Source organism: Myodes glareolus, chromosome 6 (assembly GCF_982192425.1).
Source record: "Myodes glareolus chromosome 6, mMyoGla1.1, whole genome shotgun sequence".
In the NCBI taxonomy this organism is placed as follows: Eukaryota; Metazoa; Chordata; class Mammalia; order Rodentia; family Cricetidae; genus Myodes; species Myodes glareolus.
Window position 1 is genome coordinate 85,286,069 of NC_142031.1, and position 20,414 is coordinate 85,306,482.

At 40.6% G+C, this 20,414-nt stretch overlaps 2 protein-coding genes across 5 annotated transcripts in view; one reads left to right on the top strand and one right to left on the bottom strand.

Annotated features, from left to right (window-relative positions):
* Positions 1–5,640, bottom strand: part of Camkmt (calmodulin-lysine N-methyltransferase) — a 388,750-nt gene extending 383,110 nt beyond the window's left edge. The window contains exon 1 of one of the 2 annotated variants that reach the window (XM_087907294.1): positions 5,361–5,640. In XM_087907294.1, the coding sequence (XP_087763420.1) occupies positions 5,361–5,498 (138 nt within the window). In that variant the 5' untranslated portion in view covers positions 5,499–5,640. The remainder of the gene's footprint in view (positions 1–5,360) is intronic. The other variant, XM_087907293.1, reaches the window with a different exon arrangement.
* A 292-nt stretch (positions 5,641–5,932) lies between these two features.
* Positions 5,933–20,414, top strand: part of Prepl (prolyl endopeptidase like) — a 32,531-nt gene continuing 18,049 nt past the window's right edge. Inside the window, exons 1-5 of one of the 3 annotated variants that reach the window (XM_048416204.3) lie at positions 5,933–6,128; positions 7,307–7,798; positions 16,769–16,891; positions 18,232–18,298; positions 18,918–19,124. In XM_048416204.3, coding sequence (XP_048272161.1) covers positions 7,580–7,798; positions 16,769–16,891; positions 18,232–18,298; positions 18,918–19,124 — 616 coding nt within the window. In that variant the 5' untranslated portion in view covers positions 5,933–6,128; positions 7,307–7,579. The remainder of the gene's footprint in view (positions 6,129–7,306; positions 7,799–16,768; positions 16,892–18,231; positions 18,299–18,917; positions 19,125–20,414) is intronic. The other 2 variants (XM_048416203.3, XM_048416205.3) reach the window with 2 other exon arrangements.

A 20,414-nucleotide genomic window follows, 5' to 3' on the forward strand; every position in this document is an offset into this window, starting at 1 on the left:
CCGACTCCACCCTTCTCCTCCCATGCTATAGGCCAAGCCAGATCTTTATTCATTAACCAATAAAAGCAACACACAGACAGAAGGACATTCCACACCACTCTTCTCCTGTGTAACTTACATTCTGCACATCTCTTCCTTCCTTTCTGTTTATCAAACTTGTCTTCTGTTTTCCTCTTCACTGCCTCCTTCGTTTTCCTAGTCACCTAGTATTTCTACATTTAGCCTACATGTATAACTTCACAGCAGTTTTCTTAGTCTTTGGCTTACAGTCACTGTCAGTGTACTATTGGCCATTTCAATCAACTTTCCTATCTTTTGCAGTTTGATTCTGTAGTTGTTATCATTTATTTTCCCCTCCTTGGACAGAATAAGCCTTGGGAATAGGCTGCTCAACAAGATCTCCAAATACAAATGGAAGAGACATTCAAAGCAATGTTCTACAAATTACATCACAAAAACATCAGAAATATTAAAAGGCAAGGAAACATGACTTCCCCAAAAGATCACAATCTTTCACTGAATTCAGAGCTAGATAAAATGTTGGGGGGAAATTGCAACAGTAATCCACTAGCAAAAGTAATGGTGATATCAAAGAAGACAAAAGCAGAAAAATTCAGTTCAGGATCTGAAGAAGAAAGCAACACAAAAAGAAACAGAGGATAAAAATCAGCAATATGATGAAAATTTTACTAACATAGAAGACAAATTCTTCCAGAAAATATATATATTCCTTGTATATATGTGTTGTATGTTTATATAGTATAAATATATATTCTGGTTACATATATGATTACATATTACATTATATAATTATACATATAATATATGTATACATATACACACATTATATGTGTGTATATATAACCAAAATATATATACATAAGTTTTTCAATACAGGGTCACTATTGTAAACCAGACTGGCCTCAAACTCAGGGACCCACCTGCCTCTGCCTCCCAAACCCTGGGATTAAAGGTGTGTACCATCATACCTGGCTTAAAAATAAGCCTTTAAAAATAGAAGAAGAAGTGTAGGACATTAGAAAGTCAATGAACCAAATCAAAATACAGTGAGAACAATTACTTATGATTTTAACAAACTTAAAGACCAAAAAATACTCTTGAATGATCAGAGGGTCATTGAAGAAATCACGGTAGAAATTGTAAATATTTAGTTTATTTAATTAAAAGAATAAATAAAAATGAAAGTGAGCTTCTAGAATCTTGAGCTAACAGATAGTCAATTATGAGTGCTTACATTAATAAACAAACCCCAAAAAAGGCGTAATGATGAATGGCACACACCTTTAATCCCAGCACTCGGGAGGCTGGGGCTGGAGGAGCTCTGTAGCTTGAGGCCAGTCTGGTCTGCAGAGAGACCTCCAGGAGAGCAGAGCTATTTAGTGAAACTCTGTCTCCAAAATTAAGTTAAATAAACTAACGATGCAACTCAAAGTCTTGTGTGTGTTTCTAAATTTTTATATTTAATTAGTTTAATTATAAATGATGTAATTAACATGATTATATTGATTTTCCAATTCTATGATAATTACTGAGTTTTGAGTATGTACAGTTCAATAACAAACAAAACCTAATAAAACAAATAACCAAACAAAAAGCATGCAAGAAAAACATGGAGTTCATTTTGTGCTGGCCTTCTGCTTCTGGATGTGGGTGTGGTTGATATGCCCAGTGGCACTTCATTGGGGGAAACTGAGTTTCTTCCCCGGCAGGTTATTAACTGCAAATAGTTTCTTGGTTAGGGTGGAACTTTTTGTCCATTTCCCCTTCTCCATACTGGATTTCTACAACCCAAGGTCTTAAACCAGCAAAAATAATCCAAGAGCTAGGCTCAGTGGTTAAGAACAGAACCTGTGTTCTGTGCTAAGTACTGGTGTGAGGTGGTTCACAAGGACCTGTAACAGGAGCTCCAAGGGAGCTGATGCCCTCTTCTGGCCTCCACGGGTACCCGTGCTCTTGAATACACATCACAACCCCACTCTTTTACAAATAATTCAAAAATAAGTATTTTGTTTTGTTTTGTTTTGTTTTTCAAGACAAGGTTTCTGTATAAGACAGTCCTGGCTGTCCTGGAACTCACTTTGTGGACCAGGCTGGCCTCAAACTCACAGAGATCTGCCTGCTGAATCCTGGGATTAAAGGTATGTGCCACCACCATCCACCTGGTTTAAAAAATTAAATTAAAAAAAAAAAGAGTCTTACTGGACAGTGGTGGTGCATGCATTTAATCCTTGCACTCTGGAGGCAGAGACAAGTGGATCTCTGTGAGTTCCAAGCCAGCCTGGTCTACAGAGCTAGTTCCAGGACAGTCAGGTTACACACACACACACACAAAAACCCTGTCTCATAAACAACAACAGCAACAAAAAGCCAAATCTAAAAGTGCTAGGAAACAAGAAATAATGACAATCAATGCAGACATTAATGAAACAAAAAAAAATCTGAAAGAAGCAATCTAAAAGTCTCTACAGATTACAATGAAATCTAGATTCCAGTGAAACCTGGGATTAGAGATAGAAAGATCATTTCATTTTAATCGGCAGTGGAACAGTCTGAAATAAAACTAACCTCATTCCTTCACTTACAATGAAAAACTGATGTCCAATAAAGTGTTCATCAAAGTCAAGGGCAGACCTGAGCCTAAAATCCAGGGTCTCAATTAACACTGGCGCTCTAACCCTGCTTTAAATTGAACTAGGAGACCTTCTAGCAATCAGACTCTTCAGGCATGTGCCCTGCAGGTACACGATTTCATTCGGTAGGGATTGTGAGCCAGTGTGTGCACCCCTTCCCTTTGGCAACTCTTCTTTTTTATGTAATTCTGGTGGGATTGTAGGTATGCTGATGACTCAGATGAGCCAAAGCGCTCCATTCTAATTAGGCGCAGCAATTGGCCAAAATGTAGCTTACCAGGGGCCTTTGGAAGAAGTTATTTGTTAGGAAAAATACATCATTTCTTCAGCATTCCTAACTGGATGGACATTGAGACCTCTAAATTGCACATGATCGTCATTGCTATCAGATGAGATTCAATAAAAAGGAAAGTATCTGTAACATTAGCTATTGAACATACACAGACTTATAGATCTCACCTATTTAGGGTAGGTACTAGAACCCAAAGTCAGCAATTTATCGCAACACCTAGCAAAAATAATCAAATAGGTTTCCTCTCAGAGTAAGCATTGAGCAGTTAATATAAAGGACCATAAGACATCATTGGAATCCTGGGGAGTACCAAAAGACAAAGTTGGGATGGGGGTGGGTAACAAGCAAAAATAAACCCACATCACAAAAATGTGCCACAAAAGAAAGAACCCTCCCCACCCACACCCACCCCGTGGTAAAGATCAAAACTAGGGGCTTTACACATGCAGAATGTTCTACTACTGAGTTACACTGCCAACTAAGAGTCACACATTCCTAACCTTGATCAGATCCTTCAAGCTTTCTGCCTTCAAATACAGATGAGACACTCATGAATGGCTTAGCCATTTTAAACACTTCCTAAAAAGCCCATAAATGCTTACCCTATTGTGAGAGACTGAATCACTACAGACAGAAATTCACTTCTTCCATACCAGCTCAAAAGGGAGGGTTGTTTCCTACACTGTGACTTTTGCCTTAGCGAGGCATCGTCCTTTAGCTAAAAGTCTTGTGATGTGATGGCTTATAGTGATTATCAGCTTGACAAGAACTAGAGGACCTAAGAAGCCTCTGAGCTCTGAGCATGTCTATAAGGGGCTATCTATATTAGGTTAACCTCTTGGCACGCCTGTAAAGACTTTTCTTTATTATGTTCACTGAGGTGAGGAGATGCTCTGATTGTGGTATCATCATTTCATGGGCCGTGTCTTAAACTAAATAAATGGAAGGAAGGTAGGAACTAAATAAACAGAGGAAAAGAAAAGTATTCGCCCATTGCTTTCTCCCTCCTGAGCGCTAACACAGTGTGGTGGGTGCTTCCGGCTCCTGCTGCCTGATTCTTCCCGCCATGATGACTGCGCCATCAAACTGTGCACCAGAACAAACCCTCCCTTCTCAAAGTGCTTTGCCTGATATTTTGTCACACTAATAATACAAGGAAGTAATACAGCATGTTAAGAGACATCAGGTAGGGATGGAGAGATGACTCAGTGAAGAGCACTGGCTGCTCTTCCAGAGGTCCTGAGTTCAATTCCCAGCAAGCACATGGTAGTTCACAACCATCTGTAATGAGATCTGGTGCCCTCTTCTGCCTGCAGGTGCACATGAAGACAGAGCTTAACACCTTGGATGTTAAAAAATAATAATTTAAAAAAGAAAAAAGAAAAAAGCTAAAGAGAGAGAATCACCACCACTGACTTTCTTCTCTCAGATCCTACTGTCGTCCGTGTCATGGAGATCTTGAAGCTAGGGTTCCTCAGGATTAATCCCTTCACACACTCCAGCAGATCATACATGGTGTAGATGTTGGGATGTGCCAACTCCAAGCCCTGGATGTGTAAGCGGGGATTTTAAATGTGCCTCTCTTATACTTCCACCATAACCGTGAGAAGATGTCAGCCAACTAGTCTAAGAATTCTAGGTATATAGACCAAATACACAGCATTAAACCACCCAGATGATCACAGCCTTTATCAATAAACTACCATGTGGTTCAAAGAAGTTACGACATATGACATCGTGGTCGTTTGTTAATAGCAATAGCTAAGTAAAATAACACAGTAAGGACCCAGTGCCCTGAGACGGTGTCTTAGTTACTTCTCAATTGCTGTGACATAATGACCAAGGAAAACTAGGCACACAACAGCTCTTATTTGGATTCGTTGGTCCATGTTGGGCAGCGAGTATCTCCCCCCCCCCACCCCCACACTAATTACTTCAAGCTTAGAAGATAAACGCCTAACTTTCACGTGGCGGGAAGAGAGAATGCAGTAACTTTGCCTGCTCCCTTTACTCTCCTGTGTGGAAACGCGTGCAGGGTCACATCAATCAACCACGCAGATCTCCAGAAATGGAGGACCCTAAGGTGCGCCGTGGAAGTCGGTGACCACAAGCCCAACTGAAAAGTAGCAGGTAGAAAGCAGCGCGCGGTGAGGAGAGGCGGTCCCACTCATTAGGCGGGCGAGCAAAAGAAATCTGCTTGGATCTGAGTTTCCGGGACCTCAGCTAGGACTGTCCCGCTTTCAGCCAACCCCGTCAGATCCTCCCTTTTTCGGTGGGACAGTAGGTGAAACAAGGGACGCTTCTCGATTGGCTCCCGACAAAGTGGGAAGTCGCGTCCCGGGGCTGAGCGCCGTCGGAGCGCACGGTACCTGGGAGGGGAGTGGCCAGAGGCAACGGTGGCGAGCGATCGCCCTTACCTGTCGGAGGAGCTTCCACCGGGCGACCCCCTTGGGCACCGAGACCGTCGATCCCTGACTGGCACCTCCAATCACGGGACCCTCGCCCGCGTCTGTTTCAGTCCCTCCAGCCCCAGCGGCCGCGACCCGCGAATTCATCCCCAGAGCTGGGTGGACGCGGAGGTGCCTCCGCCACAACTCTATCCAGTCAGGACCTGCCAACTTCTTCCCTGTCAGGACCTGTGACGCCCGGCCTCTGGCCCACAGCCCTTGCGTGCGCCCTCCCCAAATTCCGCATTTCCGGTATTCGCGTCTCCTTGGCAACCAGGACAGCGACGTCACGTCATTGCACCAATTTTCTGGTAGCCATCTTTAGTGAGGGCGAGCCAGAGTGGGAGGGAACTATGAAATCGTTACAGAGAGGGGTTTCCTCACTGTTTTCGTCCTTCTCACTTTGTCTCTTGCTCGTTAGAATACCAAAAAAACAAAAAATAGGGGTCTCTTAAGACTAGTAAATCCAGAAGAGAAAAATTCCAACCTCTGACCATAACAAAGATGGAGAAATGTGCTTCACCCTCGGGCTGGATTAGTGTTACGTAGACCGGCGTGCTGCAAACTAGCTCTGGGCGGCGCGAGCTAGGTTGTCTCTTCTTGCTGGGTGCTGAATGCAGACTTCGGGTGGACGAGGCTGAGGTGACTGCACCTCCTTCTTGAGAGCTTCGGGTTCTCGTATTTGTCTTCTCTGCCTTCACTCGTTTGTATCCAGCTCCGGCCTGTCTTTCAATTTGCGTACGTATGGGAGGGTTGCCGGAGGGTCCGCTTTCCTAATTCCTCTCCCCACCACCTTCCAGCCGTTCCTTAGTTCTCTGGTCCCCCTTTTGATCCCTGTCTCCTCTGTGCGTGGTAACTGGTACCATTCCCTCACGCCCTGGGATGCACAGTTGCACAGGGAAACGAGTAGGTTCTCCTGGGAACACCCATTTGTCTACCCCACCCGTATCCCTTTCCTTGCACACTGTCTTGATGCAGGTGGTGGATAAATGGATTGAGGCTATGGGAACAAATTAAGCGATTTAGGGGCAGTTTTCTTCTAGGCTGCTGCTCCACTGGTCCGTCATTTTGCTGCGACATAAAAAAATTTAAGGAGGGAGGGGGCGTCATAGCTGTGGTAAAAACTGATGGTGGTTCTGTGCTGCCAAGAAACGTGTTACAGAAGGATTCTCTCGTTACACCCAACAGTGTTCAACATACCTAAATTATTACTATGCTAATATATTAAAAACCTTGTGTTGAGTGGTTACCATGTGCCAGGTACTTGTACTAAATTCTTAACATAAATTTTCTGGTTTTGTTACAAAACTACAACTCCGGACAGTAAAGTGGCGTGGTTATATTTTGTTTTGCAAGTGAAGAAACTGAGACCGAGAGGCAAGGCCCAAAGCCCGAACCTGGGTCTCTGGCTATGGCTGTTATAATGAACTTACCTTCCAGCAGAAACCAAAGATGACTCCACATTTTATTTGTGCATCTTGCGGGTTTATTTATTTATTTTTATCCTTTTATGGTTAAGTTCAATAACTCCTGTGCAAGATGAGGCAGCAAATCAATTGGACTTTCTGCCAGGTGACTTGAGGAAATTTCTGAAGCTTCCCAGAGCCACTGTTGGGTCACCTGTTAAATGAATGACATCATTTCTTCATTAAGAATACATGAAACTTAAATTAGATGAACAGATGAAAAATATCTGGCATCTGGCCAGCACTCAACAAATATTAATCCCCCTCCTTTATTAAGTAATTCAGATTTTTCATGTTTGTCTTCCACACACAAACCAGTGATATGCCCTAAATTAAGTAAGGTAAAAAGCCGTTTTGCTTTGGAACACCCTCAGTTCCTGAGATTCCCATGAAGTCATTACTTATTTGCACATTTTTATTTTGTTTCTTGTTTTCTGTTTTTTGTTTTAGTTTGTCCATATCTGCACCAGAACCATTGCTGCTTAGCCTCAACCTAGTAAAACTGACCTTACAAATGACGTGTTTAAGTCAGACCTGCCAAGAAGCATGATTTGAATGAACTGTAACTCATACAAGTTTTTCAGTTTATTTAGCCTAAACTATCAGATGTCTGTAATTGTTTGTGACCTCAGGGGCTCATGACTCCCAGAGCGGGGATAAGGTGTGGTGATCCCATTACCGTATAGTTACACATATGACATCGTACATGTGAAGGGGTCAGAAATGAGGGACTTTGCCACCATGCAGCAGATGACCAAATTATTTCTCCGAGCTTTGAAGCATAGTATTCCTCACCTTGGGAAATCCATGCAGAAACAGAATTACTGTAACTTCGGCAACCATTATTACAATAGAATAAGATTGAAAAAGTATCACCTGCAGAATAAATCCAAGATATCAGAATTAGCAAGAAACGTCCCGAGTCGGAGCTTCTCATGTAAGGTATGAAATATTTAAGTTAACCTATTTGTAGGCCATTAATATTAATTTTAGTTCATAAATAGTGGGTAAGATATCCATTACTAATTTTCTCAATAATTGTAATTTGATTTTAAGATGTTTCAGGTTCAAATATCTGTAACCAGTATGAGTACAAAAGAACGTATGTGGATCTATAGATCTATAATGATGTACATAAAAATGTAGATTCATAAAAACTGATTGATCACAGGATTTATTGTGCCTGAAAATGTGCTTTAAAATATAGCTATTTCTAAAATTACCAGAATGTTATACCGAAAATTACTACAAATTATTCCTCTTAATAAAACCTAAGTAATATGCTAATTCTTGTATGACTCGTAAACTTCAGTAAATGCCATGTAGTTGTATATTCTCTGGAAAAGGAATGAAAAGCTATCAAGCATTTTTGACAACTTGTGTTCCTCAAAGAAAATGCTGTTACCCTTCTGCCAGACCGTGAGTACGGGCTAGAATTCAGCCTTGAGGAACTGATTGCACATAGGGAGAGTAGCGTCATGTTCCAGTCCTCCTGAGATAGGCCCACTGTGCACCTGCTGTCCCTGTGTATCCCTGTGTAGTTATTAATAGTCCTCGATCTTCTCCAAAGTGTTGATGTCACGCTACATGGTTGTCATACTTAACTTGAAATTGGACTCTTTGCTCTGTCGCTTCGTTGACAAGTATCCTCTACTTTTCGGTTGTGTTCCTGAGGTTCCTTGCAACTACACTCGAGGGTGCTAACCTAACAACATGTCAGCATGATTTTATCATTTTCTTGCATGATGATTTTCGTGTGGTCTGTCTTGGCTTCCTCTAATTGTGGTAAATTATATATTTTGAAAGTTGCCATTTTAGCCAGTTCTAGTGTAGAACTCAATGGCATTAGTTACAGTCACAGGATTATAATGCAACTATAACCACGTTTTCCAAAACCCTATCATATGGCCCTCTGCAAAAATACCCGCAACAGTTTATGTTGCCCTCAGCCCGGGACATCTAATCTACTCCCTCTATCTATAAATTTGCCTATGCTGACATTTTGGATGAGCAGAAGTACACAATAACTACCTTTATTTGGTTTGTTTAATTTTGCTAATGTTTTTAGGGCTTGTTCATGTATCCTAACTTCATCCCTCTTTATAGAGATAATATTCCATTTATATAATCTGTTTACCCCTCTGTGGGGAACACTCAGTGTGTTATCTTCTAAGTTAATCTTATGACCTAATTTTATTTTATTTTCCTTTTTCATGCAGTTTTGTTCTTGCCTTATAACTGTTTGCTGCACATCCTCTGTGGGGAACACTCAGTGTGTTATCTTCTAAGTTAATCTTATGACCTAATTTTATTTTATTTTCCTTTTTCATGCAGTTTTGTTCTTGCCTTATAACTGTTTGCTGCACATATCCTTCTCTTGCCATTAGTTTCTCTTTTTTTACTGATATTTATTGAGCTCTACATTTTTTCTGCTCCCCTCCCTGCTTCTCCTCTCCCCCCTTCAGCCCTCCCCCAAGGTCCCCATGCTCCTAATTTACTCAGGAGATCTTGTGTTTTTCTACTTTCTACTTCCCACGTAGATTAGATCTATGTAAGTCTCTCTTAGTGTCTGCATTGTTATCTAAGTTCTCTGGGATTGTGGTTTGTAGGCTGGCTTTCTTTGCTTTATGTTTAAAAATCACCAAGGAGTGAGTACACGTGATAATTGTCTTTCTGGGTCTGGGTTACCTCACTCAAAATGATGTTTTCTAGCTCCATCCATTTGCCTGCAAAATTCAAGATGTCGTTATTTTTTTCTGCTGTGTGGTACTCCATTGTGTAAATGTACCACATTTTCCTTATCCATTCTTCGGTTGAGGGGCATTTAGGTTGTTTCCAGGTTCTGGCTATGAAAAACAAAGCTGCTATGAACATAGTTGAGCACATGTCCTTATGGCACGATTGAGCATCCTTTGGATATATACCCAAAAGTGGTATTACTGGGTCTTGAGGAAGGTTGTTTCCTAATTTTCTAAGAATTCACAACACTGACATCCAAAGGGGTTGTGCCAGCTTGCATTCCCACCAGTAATGCAGAAGTGTTCCCTTTTCCCCATAACCTCTCCAACATAAGTTGTCATCAGTGTTTTTAATCTTGGCCATTTTTACAGGTGTAAGATGGAATCTCAGAGTTGATTTGATTTGCATTTCTCTGATGACTAAGGATGTTGAACATTTCCTTAAGTCTCTTTCAGCCATTTTAGATTCCTCTGTTGAGAGTTCTCTATTTAGGTCAGTACTCCATTTTTTATTGGATTATTTATTCTTTTGATGACCAATTAGTTCTTCGTATATTTTGGAGATCAGACCTCTGTCTGATGTGGGGTTAGTGAAGATCTTTTCCCATTCTGTAGGCTGTCACTTTGTCTTGTTGACTGTGTCCTTTGCTTTACAGAAGCTTTTCAGTTTCAGGAGGTCCCATTTATTAATTGTTTCTCTCAGTGTCTGTGCTGCTGGGGTTATATTTAGGAAGTGGTTCCCTGTGTCAATGCATTCGAGTGTACTTCCCAATTTCTCTTCTATAAGGTTCAGTGTGGCTGACTTTATGTTGAGGTCTTTGATCCATTTAGACTTGAGTTTTGTGCATGGTGATCGATATGGGTCTATTTTCATTCTTCTACATGTTAATATTCAGTTATGCCAGCACCATTTGTTAAATATGCTTTCTTTTTCCATTTGATATTTTTTTGCTTCCTTGTCAAAAATCAGGTGTTTGAAGATGTGTGTTGATATCTGGACCTTCCATTCGGTTCCATTGGTCCTCTTGTCTGTTTGTATGCCAATACCAGGCTGTTTTTAGTACTGTAGCTCTGTAGTAGAGTTTGAAGTCAGGGGTTGTGATGCCTCTAGAAATTCTTTTATTGTACAGGATTGTTTTGGCTATCCTGATTTTTTTACTTTTCCATATGAAGTTGAGTACCGTTCGTTTGATGTCTTTGAAGAATTTTGCTGGGATTTTGATGGGCATTGCGTTGAATCTGTTTGCCATTGGTTTCTAATGGTAGCCCTCGCCCTCCTCTTCCTGGACGTCTTACATTTCAGCCTTTTAAGTTGTTTCCTTAGGAACATTAGCTTGACTCTGATTCTTGCCTTTACACACTTAGAAACTTTAAAGTTCCCTTTTCTATTTTGTTTGGTTTCTAATGTGGAATTACCATACTCTATGCTCATAAACTTTAAAGTTCTAGCTACTGCACTAAGCCTTTGAGTGGCTTCACTTTGCATGAGTAGAACATTTCGTCACTTGGTCTAGGTTTATAAATAGTAAGCAGGCATTGCCACCAGAGTAGCAGCTGTGAAATTAGCCCGCACACTGAGCCGGGAGGGTGTCTCTGCCGCTGTCTGTCTCTGAGACAACTTTTGATTTTGTCATGCATTCCCACTCCTAGAAACTGACCTGGCTGACAGCAGCTCCACAAATAGAAGGTCCTTTAGGAATGTCCTCCCCGGGCAGAGCAGTTCTGCTTTCCTGTATTTTGTGTCCCACCCCTCCCTCCGTGACAAATGCACAACCTAATGCTGGGTGTTTATTCACTATGCTCCCTGAGGCCTGAGGAAGCTTTCTAAAGATAAGCCATGGGTGTGGAAATACTCCGGAGACAAAAATACACATTTCTTTCTTTTAACAGGCTCCTCTGGGTTCCAAATTAGTCCACTCTTAGAGGCTCTAGTAAAATAGAAGGCCTTTCATTAGGCCTATTTAAAGACCCGCTGCTCACATAAATTAACTGAAGAATGAGAGAAGACACCGTGTGTCGTAGAAATAATGGAAAGGGAACAACCGAGCCAGGACTGTGGCAGCTGTAGACTAGACAGGGTTCCTAATTCTGTTCACTCAGAAACAAGCTCAAACTTAATGTCTGTGGCTAAGGCTTAAGGATCTGATTTCTTCTTTATTTTTGAGGCAAGATCTATGTTCCCCAGACTCTTGATGCGATCCTCTTGCCTCAGCCTCTCAAGTAACTGGAATCATAAGCATCACTCCAGCCAGAAGTCTGGCTTGTTTGTTCGTTTGTTTTGTTTGTTTGTCTGTTTGTTTGTTTAAGTTCCTTGGATAACCAAAGTGCAATGCCTGCCTGCCACAGACACTATATTTAGAAACTGGAGGTCCTTGGTGATCAAGTGTTGTTGCTCTAACCCTAATTCATTCACTTGTAACGTTCTTTTCTGACCAACACCTGAAGTTTCCATAGTACAACGACCAGATGGTAGTATGTCCATTCCGCTCAGTTTTGATTGAAGCCCTAGGTTCAGCCAGGACAATTGGTCATAGTGCCAACCACTGTAATCTTAGTAGTCGAGAGGCAGAGACAGGAGGAGAGGTATCACGGTGTCTGTCCCACCAAATGAGAGTCAAGACCATTGCCCAGACTCTGCTCAATTTAAGCAAACTCTATTTTCTGTCAGACAAGGCTATCTCTCTAAAATTAGATTTGAAAATATAGCCCCAAACACAGGAAAGGTAGGGTTCAGATAGTTCATAAGACTGTAAGATTAGAGGATTTTCAAGGGTTCAGAGATTTCCAGAGGAATTTTGGTCTTGTGGGAATGCGACTGAAGACTTTTAAATTATTTGGCAGAACATCTTATCTATCAAGATATATTCAAGGTGTGAGTCAAACTCCATAGGGTGGGGAGCATGTCAAATTCCAGAACAGGTTAAAGTACAGTTGACTTAAATTTTGCAGCAAACATAAATGCACTCGTGACCTTATAACAAGATGACTTCCATCCTTAAGATGGAGTCAGGCTGACCCAGCAATGGTCATCCTCAGCTACATAGCATAAAGGGACACTCACGGCCTGCCTGGGCTAAGAGAACTTTGGTTTCTGAAACAAAAAGCATAGTGAATTGTAAGAGATCAGTACAGTGGAGAACAAAAAAAGTAAGAATGGGGGCAGAGAATGGAAGAAAGCACATATTTAATAAGATGGTAAGTGTTGGTCTCAGACAGGATGGTGTGTGAGCATAGACATCAAGTAAGACGGAAAGAGGCAAACCACAGAGACATCTCATGCAGAGGGTTTTAGGCAGTCAGAAGAGTCTTCCGTTTGTATTGTCACTGAGTTTTAAAGTCAAGGTTATATTAGTCTAATAAAGTAAATTGAGTAATTCTGTCTTTTTTCCTGTTTTCTTAAATAGTTGATAATGGGATTTTTTTTTAACCTTTGATTATGGGGCTGGGGGAGGGGGAGTTGAGGGAAGTATAAATAGCTGAGACAAGCTTTTTTTATATAGCCCAGACTTATCTCAAAATCCTCCTGCCTCATCCTTCTGTGTGCTCAGATTATAGACATATGCCACCATAGCTAGTTCAAGAAAGGTACATTTGACAGCATCTGGCCATGGTATCATTCATATATATATATATATATATATATATATATATATATATATATATATAAATAAATACTTACTACCTTTTGTATAGTTATTTCCTGGTGTAGCTTTTTTATGTCCTGAGTCAGCTTTGGGAGCACTGCACTGATGAGCGCACAGTATCTCTAGTGCCCGCACAGAATCAAGCCAGACAGTATTTTAGCACAGAGAGCAAGGGACACACAGGCCCTCTCCCCTACCTGAGGATCTATTGAGAGTTGATGGCTTGCTGGGGGAGAGCTCATTTTCTTTAAGGTGCGGCCCATGTTAGGTGGAACCTGTCCCAGTGGATGGTCTGCCACACTCAGGAGTCTATGAAGTTCAGAGATGCGGTGTCAGTGGGTTATAAAATAGTGGCTTGCACATGAACTTGGGAGGGAGTGGAGAAGTGGAGGTGGATCTGATCGATAAAGCTTATCAAAATAACAGCTAAATGCATGTATAAAATTCTCAAATAATTAATAAGCTATATTTAAAATGTCTTTAATCTCTATTATAACTAATTATACCATGAGTCTCATATCTAATATTCTTTGTCTTTTTCTTGATCAGTTTTATTATACATTTACCTTTTTTATAGTTTTCTGGGAATGGGGAATGATTTTCTTAATTTTCTCATTTTTCTTTACTTTGACTTTACTTTTCAGTCTCCTCTAATGGAGATGCCGTGTCCGTGTGTCCCACTATGAGTTCAGTCTCCTATAATGGAGATGCCGTGTCCGTGTGTCTCACTAATGATTGATTTGGCTGAAACATTAGCTGCCAGTTGTCTCTGTTGCTACAGGAACGTTATTCTTTCTGTAAACAGAAACTCTGGTGCTGTGTGGGTGTTGTGCGTTATTCTTGCCCAGTGAGTTTACCTGTTGATGATTTCAGTCCTGTTTGTTTCACCAGAACTCATCAAATGATCCTCCTGTCACACTTCCCACATTGTCTAGCTAGTTTTATTCTTCTGTAAAGAAAGGTTTCTTTGCCAGGCAATGGTGGCACACACCTTTAATCCCAGTCTCTGTGAGTTCAAGGCCAGCCTGGTCAACAGACCAAGTTCCAGAACAGCCAAGGCTACACAGCTAGACCCTGCTTCTTCAAGGTTCTTTTTCTCTTTTAATTTTTATTTGATCCAAAGGTTTGTTTTTTTATTTGCTTGTTTGTGGAGTTTACTTTTTCAGTGCATTTTAACTAATTAGCTGTTCTTCTTTTTGATGCTCAAATTATCCCACATGTGGCTAGTGAACACCCCTTCATACTGTCCCTTGTGTCCTGTTGACATGCCTTTGTTGTCCTGGGAACACTGCCTTTGTGGTACAAGATTTGCCAAGCCTACCTTGTGCTCTCCCTACCCTAGGTCTGGAATTGGCCATTTATTAATGATCTCATCTTCAATTCAGTGTTTTCTACTTCAAGCTTTCTTGTCTTGAAAGTTTAACATTTTTGCCATAATAAAGTTGCATATTTGTTAATACCTTTCATTGTATGGTGGGTTTTATGTTGGGCCCTTTGGAAAGTGGTAAATGGTGGGTTTTGCTTCTGATGGAGTGATAGCATACATGAAACTTAAGATTTCAGTAGGCATGGGAATGAAGATGGGGCGGGTGATAGAGAGATTGCTGAGCATTTCCAGGGCCCTGGCTCAGACTCCCAGACCACAGACTGGGAGTGATGACACTCATCTGTAATCCCAGCGCTCTAGAGGTAAAGGATCGGATGTCTAAGGTCACCTTCCACACACAGCAAGTGTAAGCCCAGCCGGAGATTCATGAGACTCTAAAAAAAGAAAATCTTTTCAGTTAGGCGTTAAGTATTCTCTGGATTCAAGTAAGCTCAGGTTCAAGTCTTCTCATATGCGAAGGTAGAGTTTCAAGACAGATTTCTAGTGATATTCTGGGTTATAATTTAATGCTGTAGGCAATAGTGGAGGGCTGTTGATATATCAGCCATAGACACTATAAAAATGCAAAAACATGAATGAAAATAAATGTGAAAAACCTTCATTATTTTGAGTGCAAGTAATTACTCAAAAATCAACTGTATGATTGAAAGTAGAAGTTGAGGGACTGAGGAGATGACTTAGTGGGTGCCTGCTGCCAAGACATAGCGCCTGAGCTCACTCCACAGAGTGAAGAAGAGAACTGACTCCCACAAGTCGACCTCTAACCTGCATGGCCCACAACATTAAATAAATACATAATAATTTTGCAAGAAAGTTGATGCTGAAAATTGAGATTACCATAACAACTGTAATGAATCTAATACAAATCATTAAAGCATCCCCCCAAAATTTAAAGAATAACTATTAAAAGGATTATTGTCCATTTAGACCGTCTTGATAAATTCTCTGTTTTGTTGTGTTTACTTTTAGGTTGTAAACTCATTACTATATAAACAACATATGTAGCTTACATTCTGAGCATGATTGGTAAAGTACCATGAACATACTTAGGCAGTAAATATCTGTCAGCTGCTGGGGTCCTCCCCAACAGGTCGGGTAAAGTACCATAAACATACTTGAGCATTAGATATCTCCGGCTGCTGGGGTCCTCCCCAATGGCTCGGTGCCCCTCTGGCACCATCGCTGTGCAACTGTCGTCTCTAGCAGAGAGCTGAAGAATCAGGCATCTTGACTAAATTTTTTTTTTGTTTAAGCAAGGCAAGGCAGTGGCCTTTGAATTATTGGCTTTTTTCCAACTTTGGCAGTTTTAGGTTTAGCCTTATTCAAGTATTGATGATTTATCTAGTACTTTCCTGCTCACCAGGAGGTGGCCAGAATGCCTAGCTTACTGCCCCGAATAAGGCACAGTGGGTGATTCTGTAGATTCTTCTCCATGTCTACTAAATGTTATTACATTCCATTGCTTTTCCTTCCTTTTTTATAATAAGCTATCCCTTAAACAGGATGCAGGAGCTAGGTGGTAGTGAAACCTTTAACCCCAGCACTTGGAAGCAGAGGAGGCAAATTTCTGAGTTCAAAGCCAGCCTGGTCTACAGAGTAAATTCCAGGACAGCCAAGGCTACACAGAGAAGCCCTGTCTCAAAACAAACAAACAAGCTAACAACAAAAAAGGAAAACTTTGTTATGAGCTGCTATTTAACTTTGTGATCCAATAACAGTTCTATTTATAGAGTTACATATCCCAACAACATAAGAAACTGTGGGAATAAAATAGAATAAATTTTGTAATTGTTCTATGAATAATTAATAGCCAACATCTATCAGCTAAGAAATGTCTTCCTTTCTGATATTTCCTTCCTTTCACGATGTGCTTGCGCATCTTCCCTCTCTGGCTGTGTACAGTGTCTCTGATTGGCCAGGCTTCTTAGTGCTACTAGGAGTGTCTTAAGGACTCACACCCTTGTTATACTGTGTCGTGTCTGTTTCCTTTTCATGGCTTGAGAAAGAATAAGATCTGTAAAAACCCATTTCATAAATATCTTGATGTGGTACCTGTGTTAAAAATAAAAAGTATAATTACAAGAAGCAAAGACACCTCCCTAAGTTTGAAGATTTTTGATCATACCACCAAAAATGTTCCTAGGATCTTCTGCCTATTAAGCCAGAAGACGAAAAATCCCATTCTGAAAGCATGGATGCATTTGAAAAAGTGAGAACAAAATTGGAAACTCAGCCCCAGGAAGAATATGAAATCATCAATGCTGAGGTAAGCTGCGCTGAGTCTTCTGTGAGAACCATATATACTGTCAGTTCAGTGGCAAACGAACTACCTTGTAATTCGTAGACATAACATCACAGTCTTGTTGCATGTGTCCTCTCAGCATGCTGAGCATTTCAACTTTAAATAGACAAAATGTTCTTAAAATTAGAACTTAAGATAAAGCATGAAGCATGATAGATGAATTCTGGGTAAATGTTGGAGAATAACAGTTCCAGTGTAGATTTGTAGCAGTTCCAAGGAGGTACATATATATAAAGCCTCATTTATTTACTATTCCAAAAATATCTACATGTTGTGTCCACATTTTTATAAAAGGAAAGTCACTGTAGTAAAGCAAAATATACAGTTAGTCACTTTATATTTATAAATCATAAATTTTCAATTGAAATAAATTGAACAAAGAGATTGAAAATCTTTTCAGTAAGACTGGAAAACAGGCCAGAGATTATAAGTGAAAATGGCATGCATAGTAAATTACAGAGTGGTGACAATTCCAGCTTCCAGATATGTCACCTGAAACCAAGTAAGCCGGCACTCACCTTAGACAAGAGGAACCCTGGAATGTTTATCACTCACAGTAGATGTGTTAGACAAGAGGAACCCTGGAATTTTTATCACTCACAGTAGATGTGTTAGACAAGAGGAACCCTGGAATGTTTATCACTCACAGTTAAGGTGTGTTAGACAAGAGCCCTGGAATGTTTAGCACTCACAAGAGCCCTGTAATGCTCATTTCTCGACCTCAAACCTTGTCTCATCACAGCGTACCTGGTATAAAATCAACCAGTGCTGCACAGGTGATGGCAGGGATTTTGAAGCAAGGGTACCAGGATGTTGATTGGCATTTCAAACTTGCCACAGTTTTCCCATTTTAAAGATGCCACTTGACATCGTCAGTTGAATTCCACTATACAAATATTAGATGAATGAGTATAGATTTTTTAGCTCTTGCATCTGCATATTAGAAATCACCAGCCATTCTGAATGTAGGAAAGCTGTTTCTTGCTTCCTGTGTTGTAGAAATGGTCCATTTCCTATTTCCTATTCAGTAGATCTGCCTCTTATGATATGATAGGTCCCATCTCTTCATCTGAAGTAGTCAAACTATTAAATAACTAAGTAAGCCGGGTGGTGGTGGTGCGTGTCTTTAATTCCAGCACTTGGGAGGCAGAGACAGGAGCATCTCTGTAAGTTTGAGGCCAGTTTGTTCTACAGAGCGAGTTTTAGGATGGGGCCCAAAGATACACAGAGAAACCCTGTCTCAAAAAAAAAAAAAAAAAAACATTAAGTTATTGTAAGTAAGTCATGTTTCTTTTCATTGTCAGATTAAGCATGGCGGTTTTGTTTATTATCAAGAAGGTTGCTGCTTGGTTCGTTCCAAAGACGAAGAAGGTAATTTGAACAGGAAGCTTCATAGTAGTTGTTCAAAGCTATTAGAATAGATTTCTTAAAGATTATATCTAAATTTTTTAAATGATTAGTTCTAAATATCTGGGTCAACTTAAACTGGTGTTAAAAACCACACTGACAAGCATTAACAGAGCGTGGGGGTAGCCTCTAGCATGCTTTATATATGTTCTGTGTCTCAGTGCTAGGTACTTCATGTACATTATGTGTATCATTGTATTTTCTTTGTCAATTCTGTAGTCTGTAAATACTAGACCAGCACTCCTCAACCTGTGGGTTGCGACTCCCTTGGCAAACTTCTGTCTCCAAAAAATATTTACATTTTGATTCATAACAGTAGCAAAATTACAGTTATGAAGTAGCAGTAAAATAATTTTATGGTTGGGGAGGTCAGCACAAAATGAGGAACTGTGGGTCACAGCGCTGGGAAAATTGAGAACCACTATACCAGACTGCTGTAATAGCTCATAGATTTATACATAGAAGAGTATTGCATAAAATATTTTTAAGTAATGAGTGTAGGAGGACATCAGTATTTGGCTTCGGAATGCTAACATTTACAAGTATATGTTATAGAGTTCTATCCCTGCCTACCTTTATGCAGCAGACAGTGATAATTATGAAGTCTTGTTCAACCTGGAGGAACTCAAGTTGGACCAACCCTTCATTGATTGTATCAGAGTTGCTCCCGATGAGAAATACGTGGCTGCCAAGATAAGGACTGAGGATTCAGAAACATCCACCTGCATTGTTGTGAAGCTCAGCGATCAGCCTGTAATGGAAGCATCTTTCCCCAACGTGTCCAGTTTTGGTAAGCCCCAAGTCAAGCCCCTTGAAAAGGCAGCCATAGCGAGCTGCTCGCACTTCTAAAAGTCTTTAGCCCGTGGTAGGGAAGGAGATGTTGATGATCAGGGCCTGGTCCATCTCTCTGGACTCCATCTCTTCCTATGGACTTCTGTTGTGAAATACTCCCTGCTTTAATTATCTGTCTAAGTGGGTCACCTTAAAATTATGCTCGGGGACTGGAGAGATGGCTCAGTGGCTTGGAACACGTATATTACTCTTGAAGAGGACCCATGGTTAGTTTTCAGTGCCCATGCGGGGCAGCCCACAACCACCTGTAACTCTAAACTAACTCTTGGAGGATCCAACAGAGACCCACATGGATACACATACATATACATAAATAGAAATTTAAAAAAATAAATATTTCTTGAACGGACAAAAGGCTTTGTGGGTAAAAACATTTGCCACATGCTTGGCCTGATTTTAAGCCCCAGAACTCATGGTGAAAAGAGACAGCCAGTTCCAGAAAGTTGTTTTCTGACCTTCACACGTGCACCACGACCCACACACACTTGTATTCACACACACTTCATACACTCACCAATAAATAAAGTAAATAAAGCAGATCTTAAATAAAGCAGTGTTCATGTTTTTGAGACACTTCTAATCTAAGTTCAACATGTATATTCTGTTCTAGAGTAATTCTCAGCCAGTTTATCATGACGCCTAAAGTGTTGCAGATGCTGCTTCTGATAGTTTATTCAAGTTTAAACTTGCTTATTTTTTATTATATGTTATCCTGGAGATCCATTATAGCACATTTCTCAGAGTCACACCTGAAAACTGGAACATGTTGAGCTGACATCAATGGAAGCTGGCATTTTAGTAGTAGATTTAACTTTAGATTTTATTATCTATCATCTTGAATGTGGTCACACTTTGTCTTCCATTTACGTTGCCATTAGTTTCTGAATTGCTTAAGTAGATGCTTTTGCATTGAATTGAAAATTGAAATGATATTCTACCAATGCGTTCTTTTGTATGTACGAGTGAGTTATCCTGTTTTTCTGTTTCTCTCTCTCTCTCTCTCCCCCTCCACCATGTATCTGTTTGTCTTTGTCTGCATCTGTGTTACATGCATGTGAGTGTGCAGGTGTAGGTATCCATGCTTGCTCATGCAATGACCAGAATAAGACGCTGGCATCTTCCTCCATCAACCCCTGCCTCATCCTTGTCTGCTTTGAGACAGAATCTGTCGCTGAGCCAGGAGCTTCCCATTTTGACTAAGCTGACTGACTAGCAAGGAAGCCCTTGT